Here is a 20,319-nt window from a genome sequence, read left to right as displayed (position 1 = left end):
GTAACAAGACATAAAGTAGATTGAACCACTTTTCAGTGTTAATAGAAATTTTAAATGTACCGTTTACCAGGGAGAACCATTTATATGGCCAAAGAGTTTCACTGAAGTCTTGTGCGATCAGTAACTTTTAATTAATTCATTTATTTATTTATTTTTGGTGAGGCGATTGGGGTTAAGTGACTTGCCCAGGGTCACACAGCTAGTAAGTGTCTGAGGCCAGATTTGAACTCAAGTACTCCTGAATCCAGGGCCGCTGCTTATCCACTGCGCCATCTAGCTGCTCCGATCAGTAACTTTTACTACTGAGGCAGGACACTTTACACATTGAAGACCTCTTCTTTTGGAGATTGACAGAAGTCTGTACCAATATGACAACATAAATATGTTTAGACGGTTTTCTCAGTACAGCTCTCCTGGGTGGGAAGGGACTTCTAGGTGACATATTTACCAGTCCTCTCATTTTCTAGATGAAGAAATGGAGGACAGAGGGCCCTCTGACTTGCTGAAGGTCACAAAGCTAGTTAGGGGTACAGCTCAGGCTAGAACTCTTGATTGCTAGTCAGATTTTTTTTTTTTTAAATCCTTAGGATGAAAGGTAATATCAAGCAGTCTGGGGAACCAAAGAATTGTGATACCAAAGCATAACTGTAAGGCTTCTGTATTGGGTGGGATCCATCTGGTCTACAGGAATTAGAATAAATGGCTCCTTTTGGAGTAAAAATGTATTGAATGGGGGCGGCTAGGTGGCACAGTAGATAGAGCACTGGCCTGGGAGTCAGGAGTACCTGAGTTCAAATCCGGCCTCAGACACTTAACACTTACTAGCTGTGTGACCCTGGGCAAGCCACTTAACTCCAATTGCCTCACTAAAAAAAAATTATTGAATGTTTTTTTTCTTTTCAGTAAAGTGGCAGAATCCCTAACAGGACCTGCTACTGCTGGCAGCTGCCATGATTGCTTGTCCTCTATATGCACCCATACACGAATAGCAGTAGCTAAGGTAACATCAAGCGGTGCCACTAGCTAGATGGATGAGCCTTGGCAAGTCATATAACCTCTCTGGGCCTGAGTTTTCTTTTAAGATGAGGGAGGTGGCGGGGCAGCTAGGTGGCACAGTGGATAGAGCACCGGCCCTGGATTCAGGAGAACCTGAGTTCAAATCTGGCCTCAGACACTTCACACTTACTAGCTGTGTGAACCTGGGCAAGTCAATTAACCCTCATTACCCTGCTGCTGCCGGGGCCCCCCCCCCCAAAGAAAAAAAAAAAAGAATGAGGAGGTGGATATAGAATAAGGAGCTTGCCTTGAATCACAGTGTTCAAAAGGTGTGGAGGATACTTATTTTCATGCTTGTTTTTAAGATTAGAAAGCATGTTCTTCATGGAATTTGGGTATTTCTAAGTGAAGTGTTAATGTATTCATCAATTGAATGCTTAAACTCTTTGGCATGTTGTCAGTTCAGTTTCCAGATTTTGACTAGGCTACATAAGTACCTCATGCTGGTTCTGCTCTCCATTATCCCTTACAACTTTCATTTTTTATAATTTTTTTAAACAAGGTACATATTTGTACAGAATTAACATAAAGCAATCACCATTTACTGAAATGAGCACATTAATTAATTGGAAATATTAAATTAGGTGATCTAAACTGATCAATTAAGGAGGATTTCTTTTAAAAGTTTTTTTTTTAAATGAACACATTAGCTATATAACCCAGTGGATTGAGTGCCTGCCCTGGAATCGGGAGGAACTGAGTTTAGATCTGGACTAAGACTCTTACTAGTTCTGTGACCCTGGACATGTCACTTAATCCTGTTTGCTTTAGTTCATCTGTAAAATGAGCTGAAGAAGGAAATGGCAAACAACTGCAGTATCTTTTCCAAGAAAACTCCAAATGGGGTCTGGGAGAGTTGGATAGAGCTGAAAGAACTCAGTAACAATTAAATGTCAGGGGAATAAACAGTAGGAATCCCTGTTAAAATACTAACTCAATAAAGATGGGACACAAAGATTTATGATCAAGAGTTTTTTATGTGAGTACCTTTTGCCCAAGTTTTGAAAGGTTGTGACGTAATGAACTCCTTGTACAATGGAAAGAACCCCTAGATTTTGAAGTCAGATGAACTGTGTTCAAATCCTGGCTCTGCTATTTGCCTGTGACCTTAGGCTAGTTACTTGACCTTTCTGTATCAGTTTTTTTAATCTGTAAAATTAGGTTGGATGAGGCCTACTCTTAGGTCCATTCCAGTTCTAAATCTTTGATCCTATTTACTTTTTTTTACTCTCCCTCAACCAGCCAGTGACTTTAAGGGAAGGAAAAGAAGACTGTATTAGCCATATTATCCAATACAGCTTTTTTAGTAAACTTGAAAATGAACAAATGTATTTATTGGTAAGTAATCTTGATTTGACAAATGGAAATATTCTGACATTTTGTCTTTGAGTATTACCAATGCTTTTATGTTGGACTTTAGTGTAGGCATTTTGTGTCACACAGTCCATATATACTCACTAGAATTCTTGGCATGAATGCTTGAAGGGAATATATAAGAGCTTGTAAGCAGAAACAAATGTCCAATGCTATGGTAATCTTGTTTTATTCCTAAGTCCATTTGGCAGTTCTTGGTATTCACTATCCTGGGCCTTCTGAATATGGGTCCATTGTGGTTTTGCATACCTATTTTCACATTCCTGTTTCCCCTCCAAACCATTTGGAATTTTAAAATATAAAGATAATTATGGATGTAGTTCATGGTGGTCTAGATATTAGAAAACTTCATTTTGATTTTTTATTTTTCAACTCCCTCTGCTCTGTTTAGTACTTCTGACCATTACCAGACCCATATTCTTCTCTGGAAATAGAAAATGAGGAGACAGAGTGCCTAATTACCATATTGATATATTCATTTTGAGGGCCATTTTTAGTATCTTTTTTTACAAAACTGATGTAGCTCTAATAGAAGGGAGTTAGACATGTTGACCTAAGTGATGTTTGGTAATTTGCAACAGCAGAAGCCTACTTTATAAGCCAGAATTTGAATCAACATTCATTTTATGTCTTAATTCAGTAAGCATTTGTTGTCTGTTAATACGTAAGGCATTATTTTAGGAGTTGGGATACCAAGACAAAGGAAAACGAGTTACTGTGCTCAATGAACTTACACTTTACTGGAGAATATAACATATAAACAGAGTTTATATGCCTGCTCACATGTATATAGACATACCCACCGCACCCCCAAATAACTTTTTCCCCATGTGAAGTGTGGTTTATTTTTATGATGACTTGGGTCCCCAATTATTTTTTTAATTAAAATTTAAAATTCCAAATTCTTTACTTCCTCTGCCCCTGCCCATTGAGAAGGTAAGAAAAATAAGCCCATTAGAAATATGTGTAGTCTTGCAAAACCCTGCCTGCATTAGCCATATGTTCCCCCTTACCCCCAAGAAAATATGCTTTAATTTACACTTGAATCCATCACCTCTTTCTCTGGAGGTAGATAACTTGTTTCATCATCAAAGATGGTTTGAGGAGGGAGAAAACACTCTCTTTATAACATTTCTTATTTTGACAAACTGTTTGCAAAATACTTCATAGCATTTTTGTGAAATAAATACAAAGATCATATAATTTCTTCCACTTTTTAGGTGTGAGATAGGTTTGAAGAAAAATGGCTTGCCTAAAGTCATATCGCCAGTAAATAAGAAAGCTGGAACTAGAAGCTAGGTTTCCTGACTCTCAAGTCTAGTGTTCTTTCTACACTAAGCTGCTTCTAATGAGAAGGCATTGCATTGGACAGGGCATATAACAGGTATTCACAAATGTTTGTTGAATGTGAGCTCCAAAAAATGAAGAGCTATGTCTTAACTTAAATTTTATGTTTCCTCCTAGCATAGTGATCTGCACATGATAGATGCTTATTGCTTACTAAATATTGGTAATGATTTCTAAATTGCTACTAGGTAACTCAAACTCTATTGTGATACCATAGGATCATAGATCTATAGAGCTAGAAGGGATTTCATAGTCTTCCAGATCAACTGTCATTTTATAGATGAAGCATAGAGAGGTTAAGTGAATTGCCCAAGGTCACACAGACATTAAATGTCAGAGGAGAGACTTGAATCCTGGTCCTCTCTTACTCCAGTGGCATTGCTTTTTCCACTGTCATATGCTGTTTCCCAATCCTTGCCTACATGGCACATAAGATTTTGAAGGGCTTTAAATGCCCGGTGAAAGGTTTTATCCTCCAAGCAATGGGAAACTATTGATGATTCTTGAGTAGGGGAATGACAGCATTGTGCTTAGGAAGATTTTTTTCAGACAACTATATTGAGGCCAGATTGAAATCTTGGTCGCCATCTGTTAAGGGCTAAAATTCTAGCTAGTCTGTCTAAAATATCTAATGAGTGGTTGCCAATAAATTATAAGCCTTAGCAAGAGTTAGACTTTTAAGCATTTATTAAGGAGAATAAGAATTTGGTAAAGAGAGAGAGAAAGGCCTAGATTCCTATCTATTAAAGGGAGAGCACATTTCTAGCTCCCGCCAGAGTCCAGAGGAAAGAGAATGAGACTGAGCGCTAGTCTCTTCCTTCCTCCTCCCACTCGCCCGCGTCACTTCCTGACGCCAAAGAAAAGACTCCTGGTCTTGCCCTCAAAAACCTTCGCTTCATGGGTGGAACTCTTCTACAGTAGGTCTCCAGCAGGTGGCGTCATTCCAATCGTTACAACACTTTACACACTTACTAGCTGTGTGACCCTGGGCAAGTCACTTAACCCCAATTGCCTCACCAAAAAAAAAAAAAAAAAAAAGAACAAGGATGAGAAAAGTAGAAGGATTAGGCCAAGTGTATCTAGAGAAGATCTTTGTTGGAGTTACACAGTTCTGAAGGTGTTGAGGGCCTGACTGAATCACAAGGAATCTGACAGTGGAGAAAATAGTAGGAAAAGATTTCAGATCTTGTCCCCCCCCCCCCCCCCCCTTAAATGACTTGCCCAGCGTCACACAGCTAATAAGTGTCAAGTGTCTGAGGCCGGATTTGAACTCAGGTCCTCCTGAATCCAGGACCAGTGCTTTATCCACTGTGCCACCTAGCTGCCCCAAGATTTCAGATCTTATTAATATTAATCTTATTCATGTCTGGGGAAAAAATATTGACTACTTTTGATCTATGTGTCTACTTTGTCATGTATGCTATTTTAAAAATGGGTTTTTATTGATATCTTTTGTTTTTGCATTGCTTAAATTTCCCCTATATCTCTTTCCCTGCCTCTCCCCAGGGAGCTGTCCCTTGTAACAAATAAATTTTTTTAAAAAGAGATAAAAGAAGAGGCAAAAACGATCAGTATATCCAAAAGATCTTACATGATTTGTAGTATTCCATGCCCTCTTCTAAGCATGTACCTCATCCCCCTCAAAAAAAAAAAAGCCACTGGGAAGAGGTATCTTTTCATTTCTTCTGTGGGGTTAGCTTGTTCTTTGTAATTTTATATACAATTTTTATTAAAATCATCCTCACAATAATTATACACACTGAAGGTATCCCTGAAGGGAGGGAACAGGCAGATTTTTGCAAGTAATGTTCCACAGTCAACCACGTCTTTACCATCAAACTGTAGACTAAAAGATGTAACTGTGTATACATGGGATAGATAATGTAAATGATGAGTTGGGCCTAGAGTTAAAAAATAAGAGAAAATAGGCTAAATTATTTTATTTTCAGGAAATGTTCCCTATGTACTGGTTCTTTTCCTGTTGCCTTCAAACATGCTTCTTTCCTCATCCTTAATTAATCTTCATTTAACTCTGTCAACCTCTCAAGCTATTATCTTTTCCCTTTCCTGCCAGACTCACTTTTAAAAAAAATCATAAAAGTATTTTATTATTTTCCAGTTACATGTTGATAGTTTTCCAACATTTGTTTTTATCAGATTTTTAGTTCCAGATTTTTCTCCTTCCCTCCCTTCCCTCCCCCCTCTAAGCAATCTGATATAGGTTATATATGTACAATTGTATTAAACATATTTCTGCATTACTCATATTGTGAAAGAAGAATCAGAACAAAAGGGAAAAACCTCAAAAAAGAAAAAAATAGACAAAAAAGTAGAAACAGTGTGGTTCAATCTGTATTCAGATTCCATAGTTTTTTTTCTGTATGTGGAAAGCATTTTTCATCATGAGTCCTTTGGAATTATTTTGGAGAGTTAAATCTATCACAGTTGATCATCCCACAATATTGATACTATCAGCATCAATTCATGTAAGTCTTTTCAGGTTTTTCTGAAATCTGCCTACTTATTGTTTCTTTTTTCTTTTTCCTTTTTGGACTCAGGTCCTCCTGACTCTTTTTCTTTTTCTTGTTTTTTTTTTTGGTAAGGCAATTGGGGTTAAGTGACTTGCCCAGGGTCAACACAGTAAGTGTTAAGTGTCTGAGGCCAGATTTGAACTCGGGTCCTCCTGACTCCAGGGCCGATACTCTATCCAATGCACCACCTAGCTGCCTCTTGCTTATTGTTTCTTACAGCACAATAGTATTCCATTACATTCGTATACCACAACTTGTTCAGCCACTCCCCAATTGATGGGCATCCCCTCAATTTCCAATTCTTTGCTACCACAAAAAGAACAGTTATAAATATTGTTGTACATATGGGTCCTTTCCCCTTTTTGATGATCTCTTTGGCATATTATAGACCTAAAATAGTGGTTTTCCTGAATCAAAGGGTATACACAGCTCCATAGCCCTTTGTGCGGTTCCAAATTGCTCTCCGGAATGATTGGTTCAGTTCACAACTCCACCAACAATGCATAAGTGTTCCATTTTTTTCCACAGCTTCTCCAACATTTATTTCCTTTTTTGTCATATTAGCCAATCTGATAGGTGTGAGGTGGTATCTCAGAATTGTTTTAATTTAATTTCTCTAATCAGTAGCCTTCAACTCAGTTCACTCTTTAACCTCTTTACAATATGGCTTTTCCAACTTCATCATTCAGCTGAAAATTTCTCACCTGTTACCAACAAGTACACCCCCCCCCCCCAATGAAGGTTAAGTGACTTGCCCAGGGTCACACAGCTAGTAAGTGTCTGAGGCCGGATTTGAACTAAGGTCCTTCTGAATCCAGGCCTGGTGCTTTATCCACTATACCACCTAGCTGTCCCCCCAACAACTTTCTTAATTGCTAAATCCAGTGGTCTTGTTCTTCATCCTTGACTTCCCTTGTTGATGACCCCTCTCTTGGATATTTTCTTATCTAGGTTTTTGTGACACTGCCTCTCCTGGTCTGAACAATCTCTGTTCAGATTCCTGCCTGCCTGAGCACTCACTAGTCTTACTTGAAGGTTCATCATATCAACTCTTGGTATACTTTAAAGCCCTGTCCTGAGCTCTCCTAAACTTCTTCCCTTTATACTACAAAGGTGACCATATCAGCTCCCCAGCCTTATTATTTCTATGCATATGACTCCTAGTTCTATACATTCAGCTCATTTCTCTCTGTTGAGCACTAGTCACTTGTTAGTCACTAACTTTTGGGCATTTCAGATGGCATGTTCCAAATACATCTGAAAATCAACATTGTCCAAAACTGAATTCAATGTTTTCAGAAACCTTTTTCTCTACCAAACTTCACTATTTCTGTCAAGGGTACATAACCAATTATTTGCCAAGACTTGCCATTAATACTTTTACATTTTTTGTATCAGTCATATTCTCCCTGCCTCATCTCATCCCATCCCATCCATTCTGCCAAAATGATTTTTCTTAAGTACAGATTTTACTATATTGCTTACCTAACTCAGTAAAACTCTCATGGCTTCTTATTGCCTCTAGGGTAAAATAGATACTTTTTGATTCCTAAAGACCCATCTTCCTCGTTTCATTTATACTTTACTTCCTTTATTCACTTGACAGTCCTGCTAAACTGTTTTTTTTTTTAATTGGCTTCCTAACTCTGCTCTTTACACATAGGTATTTCCATCTCTGCCTTATGCCTTTGCATTGTGAATCCTGTACCTGTGATGCATTCTCTTTTAATTTGTTTTATAGAATCTCTCACTTCGTTCAAGACACCATATTCTACATGAGGCCTTTCCTGATCTCTCTTTCTACCTGCAAGCTGTTAGTGCCATCCCTTCCTAACTACCATATATATGACCAGACAACTACTTTGTATATATTTATATGTCTACCTGTTATCTCCCTCAATAAAATGTAAACTCCTTGAGAGCAAGAATGGTTTCATTTTTTTCTCTTTCTATCCCCAGTACCTAGAACAATGACTGGCAGATAGCTGGCACTTAAATGCATATTAATTGATTTTGAGACTTATATTTTAAGAATCAAGGATTCATGCCATTAGAGTAGGAGACATTTAACATTCTTTTGATTGAATGGATTTCTGTAGATGCCTCATGTTACTTGTATTCAGTGTAAACTTGTTGAAACTGTTCTTGCTAAAAAAATTAACTTAAAATAATTTCTAATTCTGTGAAGAAAAAGGATATATCCAATTGTATGCCAGCAAAATTTAAATAATATAAAATTTGAGTCGTTTGAAATTTTAGATAATATTATTAGCTATTTTGCTGTAGACACTAGATTCAGATTAAGTGGTATGTGTCGATGCTCATATAGTATTGCTTTGAAGTTGTTTTTTAGAAAGATAGACAACTGTCTTTTCCTTAATGGTATATTAAATATTTCTCATGCCCTGTTTTCAGTGCATATTAATTAATGAATAGATATTGATACAGTTGAAAAATTCTTAGTATTTCAGCTTTATTGGGTATTCAGCATTATTAGGTAATATTTCTTTAGGCTTGGGAGGGATCTTAGGTATGCCTTTAAAATGTGCATTTTTCTCTCATCTTCACCTTATGATGTAAGTTCCTTGAACAGATAATATTTTAATATATATTCTATGGATTGCAATACCCACTACAATGCCTAAGATTAACAAAACTTTTTTGTCATTGTTAGGAATTGGGATTTAGACTTTAAATTTCTGAGAACTGTCTCCAGAAAGAATTTTACAGTGTTTGAGACCTCACTTGACTACTTGACACTTATCAGAACCCAAGGTAAGCGTCATTGAGTCTTCTAATTTTCACAGTTTGTCATAGTTTGGGAATTTGTATAACAGGTTTGTCTGTTTTTCAGAGTTTGATTTTAAAAGGTTATGTGCTTTTAAACTTTTCTGGAAGTGCACATACCATATTGCGTTCAACTTTAAAAGGTAGAGTTTTAAGAAAATGCTTGCTTATCTTAGTTACAACATAACTTTTTTTTTTGTGGGGCAATGGGGGTTAAGTGACTTGCCCAGGGTCACACAGCTAGTAACTATCAAGTGTCTGAGGCTGGATTTGAACTCGGGTCCTCCTGACTCCAGGTCTGGTGCTCTATCCACCACACCACCTAGCTGCCCCACAACATAACTTTTGATTATAAAAATTTCATCTAAGGGAAAAAAGTCTCAACCTCTGTTTCTGTAATTTTTTTCTAGTTGTATAATTTCCGTAAACAAACAAAAGCAGCTTATAAAAGTAAAACAAACATCCCTGCTATTGATCCTCTTTCCTAAAGCAAAACTCTTGACAGCACCTGGGGTTCTGTGTGAATTATCTTCTTTTCCCTTTCTCCCCATATTGGGGATTAAGCTATTTGTGGTTATGCAGAGAAGAAGAAATAAAGTCAGCTTTAGCAAGAAGATAACAACACTGTGCCTTTATTTCGTCTTTTTAAAAAAAATTTTGGTTAAAGTTAGAACACTTAAGAAAAAGGGCCAAGGAGTGTGTGGTAATTCCAGGTAAATGATAAAATATCACAAATATAAAAAGACTGAATTACTGTTTTACTGTGTAGGAGCATAATTTCTGGAAGAATGGCTTATTTTAAATCTTATTACCTTTTGGTAGCTTTAAGTTTATTATAATGGGATTTTACCCATTTTAACTTCTAATGACCACTGAATTATTCTAAATTAAGTTCAGATTGTTGTAATTCCTCATCCTTTCATTAATAAAACTTTTTGTCTTTCTAAACTTGACTGACATGAATCTTTCCACATACAAAGAACAGAAAGAGGATTAATTGCATATGAAGCAATGAATCTTGTTATCTACAGCTTATTAAAAAAATGTGTGTTTATGTATATAATTTATATGTGTCTATATGTGTATATACACACACCCAGTTCAGCACTTTAGTCCCAAAGCTTGTCCGTGTTGCCCTCTCAAGCTCCTTCAAGTTTTTTCCTAGTATTTTAAAATGATTTATTGGTATCTTTTTCTTCCTTAATTTATCAGTACTCCCTTTCTTCAAGTCCGTCCTTCCCCCCCCCCCCCCCACTGGTAACAAAATTAGTATAGTCAAGCAAAACAGTTCACAGATTGACAATGTTTAAAATGTTTGATTCTGCATTTCTAATTCATTACCTTACTGTTAAGATGTGGGAAACATGCTTCACTACTGGTCCCCTGGTGTCATGGCTGGTCATTGCCTTGATCAGATTTATTAAGTCTTTCAAAGCTATTTTTCTTCACAATATTGTAATAATAAGATTTCTGTATTTTATTTACCTTCCTCTGTAATAGTTCATACTACTTCTTTTAGGTTGCTCTGAATCCCCCTTCCTTTCCCATCATGTTTTGCATTAAAATGAAATTTCATGACATTCGTATACCATCATTGGTTCAGCCATTCTCTAATTGATGGGAACTTCCTTAGTTTCTAGTTGTTTGCTACAGCAGAAAAATGCTGCTGTGGCTGTTTTGGTACATATGGATTCTTTCCCTTTTTTGCTTTCTTTGGACTTTGGGATATATAGATAAAGAAAGGGTCTAGGAAGGGAAAAAGTAATTACTAAGCACTTATGTGCCAGGCCTGGGCTAAGCCCTTTACAAATATCTCATTTAAGACGCTGAAGACAAATCATTTAACTACACTTAGCCTCAGTTTCTTCATTTGTAAGGTGGGAATAACAATTTTTTCAGGGCTGTTGTTAGGATCAGATGAGATAATATGCAAAATGCTTTGCAAATCTTAAAGTGCTATATAAATGACAGTATTTTAAAATTTAGTTATACTGTTTGGTCATGCACAATTTAGTGATTTTTGGATGTAGTTCCAATTTATTTTCCTGAACGGTTGGACCAGTTCACATCTCCATCAGCAGTGCCCAGATGTGCCTGTTCTACATTTCCTTCTGGGACCATCATTTTCTGTTTTTGTTATCTTTGCCCATTTGATGGTTGTAATGTTTCTTTTATTTGTGATTTGTAGCATATTTTTATATTGTTATTGCTAAATAGCCTTTGAGGACTGCTTGTACATACATACACTCTTGGGAGTGACATTTGTTCTTTTGCATTAGAATCATTTCTCTAAATGTTTTGGATATCAGATCTTCACTGGAGAAACTTACTGCAAAGATTTTTTTCCCCTAGTTAATGGTTTCTTTACTAAATTTAGTTTTACTGATTTAATTTGTGCAAAAGCTTTTGAATTGTAAAAAGTCAAAATGATGATCTCCTGTGATCTTCCTTACTTTTTGTTTATAAATCAAGAACTCTTCTACCATCTATATGTTGGAAAGATATTTGCTTCCCTCCTCCTTGGATTTGTTTATGATATGACCTTTTATTATCTATAACATGTATCAGTTTGTAGCTTATTGTGGTGTATAGTATAAGACAAAGAGAGGTGTCACTCTTGCAGAGTCTGGCCTCACAGTACAACACAGATAATGTTAATTTGTGGTTATCTAAATCATGCATTGGTGATAGAAATGTTTTTATTTGAATTTAACGCCACTGTTGTGAGATATTGACCTAATTCTGCCAGACTGCTTTCTGATTGTCCTAGCAATTATAGTTGAATATTGACATAGCTGGGGTCTGGGGGGGGGGTTATTGGAAACTACTAAACTGTTCATTTCTTCTGAATCTTTTGCTCCTAATGTGTTCTACTGATTAACTTTTCTGTTTTTTTTTAATCATCAATAAATTGTTTTAAATTACTGCTTTGTAGTATAGTTTGAATCTCCCTTGAGATTCTTGACCTTTTGTTTCTCCAGGTAAATTTTATTATTTTTTTTCTTGCTCTACAAAGAAACTCTTTGGTCTTCCTTATAAGGGTTTGCCATAAAGTAAACCCTTTAGTTTGTGGTACTGAATGAGTATAGTATTTTAGGTAGTAGTATTGTTATTTTTATTATAGGGCCTGGGCCAACCCTGAGCAATTAATATATATTATCTCTAATTTTATAAAGTATGTTTTGTATTTTCATTCATGTAATTCCTGTGTGGATCCTGGTAAGTCGAAAACCAAATATTTTTTATATTCAGTTATGTTGAATGGAATTCTATTCATTTCCTAATGAGTTAGAGAAAAGCTGATTTTTTTGGGGGGGAAGGGGACTGTATTTTATATGCTATTACTTTGATGAAATTATTTGTTTAAATTTTTAGTTAAGTCTCTAATGTTCTCTAAGTAGACCATTATCTTTGCAAAAGAGAAGAACTTTGTCATCTTTGACAGTGCTTATTCTCTCTCTTTTTTTTTTGTTTTTGTTTTTGTGGGGCAATGGGGGTTAAGTGACTTGCCCAGGGTCACACAGCTAGTAAGTGTCAAGTGTCTGAGGCCAGATTTGAACTCAGGTACTCCTGAATCCAGGGCTGGTGCTTTATCCACTGCGCCACCTAGCTGCCCCCGAAAGTTCTTATTTTGAGGATTCTTTTAGGGGGTGACAGACAGTTTGTTTCTGATTTTATTTTGTCCTATTTCTAGGGAATCTTGGCAGTTTTCATTTATAGTTTTTTGAAATGATGTCCAGGTGTGCATACACCTAGGTGTGTTTTCAGGGAGTTTCAGTATTTTTAGATGATCTTTTTGGCATGTATTCCCTGTTTTTGATAACAGATACCTTAGATTTACTTTAGTTTTTAGTTTTTCAGTTTTTCAATTTTTTATTCTGTTTTGTCTCATGTACCATCAAGTTCTCTTTCCTTTGTTTCAATTTTTAGGTTGTTCATGACTTGGATAAGGTTGTTTCCATTTTTGGGGGTGGGGTGGGGCAATGAGGGTTAAGTGACTTGCCCAGGGTCACACAGTCAGTGTCAAGTATCTGAGGCCGAATTTGAACTCAGGTCCTTCTAAATCCAGGGCTGGTGCTTTATCTACTACGCCACTTAGCTGCTCCCTATTCTGCATTATTTTCTAACCTATTTTAATTCTTTCCTCCAGAGCTTTTATTTCCCTTCAAAAATTTCATTTAAAAATATTTTTATTTATTTCTTGCGGGTACTACTGTAGTTTTTGTGGCCAAACTACATTGCAGTGCCACCCCCTACCCCCGCACCTCCAATCCTGCCTGTCTTTTTTCTTGTATTTACCTGTTGTGGAGGTTTCTTGTCCCACAGTATGGTTTTGGTTTTGGTGTTTTCTTTACTTTCATCTCCAGACTCCAATGCTGATAAGAGTTTTTAAGCCAGGACCAATCTCCCTAATGTAGGATAGGATGGTTAGGCCTTCTTTGGGCCTGACCTGGATTTGTTAGTCTTCTGGCACTGATTTCTCCCTCTTCCATATGTTTGTGCATAGAACAGCCAGGGGTCAGTGGTCACTCCCTGGTTGAGGTGCTTCTGACCTATTCACTCCAAACTTGTGCTTACTTTCTTGATGAGACACCTCTTTTAGTGCTCTGTTTTTCTATTATTTTGTTCAATCTTGGGCTGAGTGAAGTAGCCTACTTACTGATGGTTTTCTTTGGATTTTTAAATTATCATTTGTTCTGGTCCTCTTAACTCTTTGCTAAGGATTTTTCTATGACCTTTCCCACTGCCTTGGGGGGGGGGCAATGAGGGTTAAGTGACTTGCCCAAGGTCAGATAGCTAGTAAATGTCAAGTGTCTGAGATCAAATTTGAACTCAGGTCCTCCTGAATTCAAGGCCAGTGCTTTATCTACTGTGCCACCTAGCTGTCCCTTTCCACTGTCATTTGAACCAGATCCTTTCAAGTTTTGTCTCATATTTCTAAACTTCAAACTTGGAACTTTGTGCCTTTCAATTTGCTCCCCCCCCCACACACACACATTTAGGATTGAGATGTATGGAATAAAATGTCAGCTTCCTTTTTTAGGGAATAAAGTGTCTTGTCATTAAGCCATGTGTATTTTTTATAAAGAAAGATGCGGATATCAGTGATTTCCTAAGAATGTCTTCCTCTCTCACCTCCAAAGTATAGATATGAGGTATTCATTTAAAAATATTTGGGGTTAGTGAATTAAAAACAAACAACCCAAACTATTTATTAAGCCCTAATTTCTAGAAAGAGCACCATGTTAAGTGTTGAGAGTAGAAATAGAAAAGCAAGACCATTTCTGTTTTTGAGGAAGTCACCACATTCTAGTTGTGGGAAACAACGTGTATAGGAGATTTAAATTTTGTCAGTTATAATGGCCCTGTTGTCCTTTGGGTATGGTGGCAAGAAGACAAAGGAAATGTTAATGTATCTTCTTTAATGTTATTTCCATGGATTAAAAACCATATTAATTTCTGATGTTGAACTTTTTGATGGTGCCAAGGACTTTGATAGCAGAAACTTCTTTTTGGGTGTTCATTTGCAGTGTCTTCTGAGTATGCAAAAGGCTGTAGACATGCAGAAGCCTTTGCCATATTACATCTCTTCAGTGTTTGCTCCCTTGGATATGATGGCTTTGGGGGACGGGGACTTGAGGGGGAAGTACTGCCCTTTCTGGGAGTCTGATTTACCTGCTTATTGATAACAATTGGTCAAAGGTTGGTGCTGGTTGTTTTAGGGGTGACAGGCCTCTTCTCTATAAGGGTTGCTCTTGTCAAGTGAAGCAACAAACTGCAGCTGCAGGAGTAGTTACCACTTCACATCTTTACAAGGATTGCTCTCCTTAATGATTTCTTTGGGGGCTAGGGTGGGAGCAAGATAGTGATCTGAAGAGTACTGTTGTGTTCATGGTCATGGGCTTATCAGTCAGGAAGTGGCAGTGGTTTGATTTGCCTGGCAAATGCTGTCTTCTGCACCCCCTCACAGTGCCTTATTGCTTCAGCTAAGTTGGCTTTCTTGCCTCATGGGCTGGAACTGCTTGGCACTTGGGTATGGCTGGCCCTTTTGTTTCATGTGGTTGCCTGGGATAGACTTTCTCAAGATGATAGAATGAATAAACTCAGTATATAATCTTAAAGAGAAATGTATGGATTTGAGAGGGAGGGAAATGGAAGATTGTAGAAATACAATTTAAGTGTGGTAAGAAATGCCTGGGAATATGAACATTATTGAAATTTTGTTCTAAATGGATGAATTATTTAATAGCTTTGTACTGTTAATGAAATGCGAGCAAACTCTTGATGCCTATTGAACTAACTGTCCGGTGGCATATGAAACCCATAGTTTAAATTTTAATTTTGCATTATTCAGCATTTGGGAAAAGTTAAGATTGAAATCCAAGGTTTCTCTTTTTATATGTTTATCCTAGCTGAATGCTATATGTCTGTTCCTTCTCAGTTTTTCTTCTTACCAGTGTCATATATAGTGCAGAATTAAGTGTCAAACTAGACATTGTTGGAGCATTGGACTCCAGATGATCAGGGACTTTATCCCATTACTCTTCTAGGAAACTGTCCAGCTCCATTCCAGTCATTGTTGTCTGGAATAGCCAGTTTAGCCCAATTACCAGATGAAACTTGGTAGTCTGGTAGGTTAATTTTTTTGATCTCAGGGTATGCTATTCATATATTCTTTGTTTCAGGTTCCTTATCTGTAATACTCTGATATTATTTATCTTTTTAGCTGGAGAGTTAGACATTTGTATTGGGCCTGGAATAATAGGTAATTTGTAGCTGTAGTCTAATATAATTACCAATTCTGGCTACTGCTTTTTTTGGATTGAGCCATATAGGTAGGTCCAGAACTTAAAAATGTTTTTTTCCTGTTATGTACAGTGCTTTTTGTCTAGGGGAAAAATGAAATTTTTTTAGGTTATCTTCTGAGTTCACTCAGTTATTTGAAAAGAAAAAATGATAATAAATTCTGAATCATTTTGAGATACAAAGTTACTTGTTTTTTTCATTTTATTGTCTATTTACAGAATACTTTAAAGAAAATATTGGAAAGTTATACAGATTATATCTTGTTAACCTTTACTGCTCTTTCATTTCAGTAGAAATAATCCACTGGAAGAAATGGGTCGTTCCAACTCTAGATCACATTCTTCAAGGTCAAAGTCCAGATCACAGTCTAGTTCCAGGTCACGGTCCAGATCACATTCTAGAAAGAAGAGATACAGGTGAGTTCCTTATCTTGTGCCTTTTCAGTTCCTTATTATTTAAAAAACTCATTGCTTTTATATTTTTATTAATTCATAGTAATACACATATGCTTTCATAGAACATAGTTTTCTTCACATTACATTTTAATTTTCCCTTTTCACTATTTTTGTAATTACACCTTCATTTCTTCTTTTTTTTTTTTGGTGGGCCAATGGGGGTTAAGTGACTTGCCCAGGGTCATAGAGTATGTATCAAGTGTCTGAGGCTGGATTTGAACTCAGGTACTCCTGAATCCAAGGCCAGTGATTTATCCACTGAGCCACCTAGCTGCCCCCCATTTCTTCTTAAACATCTTATTTCTTTTCTTAATATTGACCGTATAGAAATGACTTTCTTGTTTACCAGTAATAAGTTTTTAATCCAGATTTAACTTTTAAAAATAGCTTTTCTTGATATATTCTGTTTTAACAAACAGAAGAAAGGAAAAGTATTCTGCATACGTTTCCAGCTTTGTTTTTAATGAAACCTATATCGATATTTGTTTTAACTTTAATTCCATATTGTTACATTCAGTGAAAAACATAGAGTGCTAAAATGATGTATTTCCATTTTCATTACATTGTGTTTTTTTCATTTTAGTTCTAGGTCCCGTTCCAGGACTTATTCACGATCTCGTAGTAGGGATCGTGTCTATTCTAGAGATTATCGTCGAGATTACAGAAATAATAGAGGAATGAGAAGACCTTATGGGTACAGAGGAAGGGGTAGAGGGTATTATCAAGGAGGTGGTGGTAGATATCATCGAGGTGGCTATAGACCTGTCTGGAATAGAAGACACTCACGGAGCCCTAGACGGGGTCGTTCACGGTCCAGGAGTCCAAAACGAAGATCTGTGTCTTCTCAGAGATCTAGAAGCCGATCTCGCCGGTCTTACAGATCTTCCAGGTCTCCAAGGTCATCTTCATCTCGCTCATCATCCCCATATAGCAAATCACCAGTCTCTTCAAAAAGACGAGGGTCTCTTGAAAAGCAGACAAAAAAACCTGAAGGGGCTCCCCAAGAAGATAGCCCTTTGAAAAGTAAATCACAGGAAGAACAGAAAGATACATTTGAACATGACCCCTCAGAACCCATTGATGATTTTAATAAATCATCAGCAGCATCTGGTGACATTTGGCCTGGTCTTTCAGCATATGATAATAGTCCAAGATCACCTCATAGTCCTTCTCCTATTGCTACACCACCTAGTCAAAGTTCATCTTGTTCAGATGCTCCCATGCTCAGCACAGCCCACTCTGCAAAAAATACTCCTTCTCAACATTCACATTCCATTCAGCATAGTCCTGAGAGGTCTGGATCTGGTTCCCTTGGAAATGGTTCTAGTCGCTATAGCCCCTCTCAGAATAGTCCAATCCATCATATCCCTTCACGAAGAAGCCCTGCAAAGACAATCCCACCACAGACTGTTCCAAGGGAAGAAACTAGAATTCGTTCTTTTTATCCTGATGGTGGAGATCAGGAAACTGCAAAGACTGGAAAATTTGTAAAAAGGTAAGAAAGAACCACATCATGATCACCTTTGTTAAAAGTATAGTATTCATTTAATCTTTTAAATCCTGTTTGGGATAAGTTTGGGAATCAGTGTTACACATACTTTAACTTTAGCCTGGTCATGCTTTAAAAAACCTTATTTTGGGCTTTTTGTCTCAATATACTCTCAATTTTGCTTTTTCAATTTTTGGAGTATGAGAGCTGAATCTTTTTTGATTCTCTTAATTTTCAAACTTTCTTTGACATTTGTTACATAAAGAACTAAGAAGGCTTAGGAAATTGAACTATTGATCAACTTCTGAAGAGTTTTAATTTAGCCAGCAGAAGTTAATTGTGTAAACTTGAGACATTTTGACATAATCTGCTTGCATTTATAAAAAGTTTCATTTTTCAACTGATTTGTAATCGCAGTATTTTAATACAGAATTCAAAAAATTGAGTGGTATCTGTTTTGTTACATAGCTTTTAATTTACAATTTTAATTTCAAGTGTTTTAGACACTTGCTGAGGAAGCTTATTGAAAATGTACTTTTATTGGAGTATTTTTTTTTTAATGTTAGAGAATTAAATAGGCATACTGGTTATGCCTGTCACCATAGTTTGTTTATTCAACTAATAGGATAATTCCTATTTTATGAATATACCAGGAATCTTTTTTTCTAGAGCAAAGTTTTTTTGTAAATTTGGAAGCATTTGGGGATTGAAATGAAGGTTATGATAAATAATGCATATTTTTGCTGTTATTTGCCGAACTTGTGTAAAAATGTTATTGTTGAAAGTAATTTGCTAAGGACTAATTAAGTGAAATAGCCTGATTCTTTTGGAAGGTGGTTTTAAACAAAAAAGTAAATTTATATAAACCTTTCATATTAAAGGAATAGTTCTAACTTAGCAATTGGGAAGATAGCTTTGAAAGTTGTAGAAATTATTTCTGAAACTTTGGAAATGTGTGAATTTGGCATACAAAGTTATGGACTGTGGTGTTAATAAAGATGGGCTTTGGAGGAGATTTTTACTTTTGTTAAATTCTAAGAGCTTATTATGTAATTCATAGAGCCTTTAAAAGTAGCTTTATAAAAGTGCCACCTATATACGCTTAATGCTTTGCTAAAGCAGAATGTCAATTAGAAACATTTTGAAGTGTGGGATTTATTCCTTTTGTTACTGATCCTGTGATATTGGGCAACATGTTAAGTATAAAAGTGAATGATAATGAATGCAATCCAGAGTTACCATCCTCTTCTTTGCTATTTACAGGTACACAGATGAAGAGTCTAGAGTATACCTGCTTGATAGGGGTAATACCAGGGAGAAAGAGGCCCCAAAGGAGAAAGGAACAGAAAAAGGGAGGGCAGAGGGAGAATGGGAGGATCAGGAAGCTTTAGATTATTTCAGCGATAAAGAGGCTGGAAAACGAAAATTTAATGATTCAGAAGGGGATGACACAGAGGAGACAGAGGATTATAGACAGTTCAGGAAGTCTGTCCTGGCAGATCAGGGTAAAAATTTTGCTACTGCATCTCACCGGAATGCTGAGGAGGAAGGAACCAAGTACAAATCTAAAGTTTCACTCAAGGGCAATAGAGAAAGTGATGGCTTTAGAGAAGAGAAAAATTATAAACTTAAAGAGACTGGATATGTAGTGGAAAGGCCTAGCACTACAAAAGATAAGCACAAGGAAGACGACAAAAGTTCTGAGAGAATAATGGTGAAGAAAGAAACTCAGTCACCTGAGCAGGTAAAGTCTGAAAAGCTCAAAGAACTCTTTGATTACAGTCCCCCTCTACACAAGAATCTGGAGGCGAGAGAAAAGTCTACCTTCAGAGAGGAGAGCCCACTTAGGATCAAAATGATAGCCAGTGATTCTCATCGCCCTGAAGTCAAACTCAAAATGGCACCTGTACCTCTTGATGATTCCAACAGGTAAATGATCTGACAGAGGTGTTCAGTAAACCCTGTGGATATGAATTAATATTGAACTGTTGTTAATCTTGTTTTTTTCCCCCGATGATGTTTTTCTCCATGATATTCAAACCAATGGTATTTTTTCTTTTGTGTGTGTGTGTGTGTGTTTTTGTTATTGACATACTCTAGACCTGCTTCCTTGACTAAAGACAGGCTGCTTGCTAGTACACTTGTCCATTCTGTCAAGAAGGAACAAGAATTCCGGTCCATCTTTGACCACATTAAGTTGCCACAGGCCAGCAAAAGCACTTCAGAGTCTTTTATTCAGCACATTGTGTCCTTGGTTCATCATGTTAAAGGTAAGTTCATGTTATAGAATTGTTGCAAGAAAATTTTAAAAATTACCTTAGGAGAAATGAACAGTAACATAATCTGAACTAAAAGTTAACTAACTGAATGTTAAGTCATTGAGGAAATTTTTTTTTTGGTAATCTTAGAGTACTTAGTATGTCAACCCCCGAAGTATTTAATAAAAATGTGACAAATTCTAGTTAAAATAACG

At 36.6% G+C, this 20,319-nt stretch overlaps 1 protein-coding gene across 8 annotated transcripts in view; it reads left to right on the top strand.

The window, feature by feature from the left end:
• BCLAF1 (BCL2 associated transcription factor 1) overlaps positions 1–20,319 on the top strand; it is a 41,170-nt gene that overhangs the window by 3,135 nt on the left and 17,716 nt on the right. For 6 of the 8 annotated variants that reach the window (XR_006352729.1, XR_006352730.1, XM_043962426.1 and 3 more), the window contains exons 2-6: positions 8,983–9,083; positions 16,193–16,318; positions 16,941–17,852; positions 19,110–19,775; positions 19,947–20,116. Coding sequence is in view for 6 of the 8 variants with exons in the window: in XM_043962426.1 (XP_043818361.1) it covers positions 16,215–16,318; positions 16,941–17,852; positions 19,110–19,775; positions 19,947–20,116 (1,852 nt within the window). In the remaining 2 variants the exon portion in view is untranslated. The remainder of the gene's footprint in view (positions 1–8,982; positions 9,084–16,192; positions 16,319–16,940; positions 17,853–19,109; positions 19,776–19,946; positions 20,117–20,319) is intronic. The other 2 variants (XM_043962421.1, XM_043962422.1) reach the window with 2 other exon arrangements.

The sequence above is a fragment of the Dromiciops gliroides genome, chromosome 4 (assembly GCF_019393635.1).
Source record: "Dromiciops gliroides isolate mDroGli1 chromosome 4, mDroGli1.pri, whole genome shotgun sequence".
NCBI classification, from domain to species: Eukaryota; Metazoa; Chordata; class Mammalia; order Microbiotheria; family Microbiotheriidae; genus Dromiciops; species Dromiciops gliroides.
The sequence above is the reverse complement of the archived record's forward strand: the minus strand, read 5'-3'. Positions and strand labels throughout refer to the sequence as shown.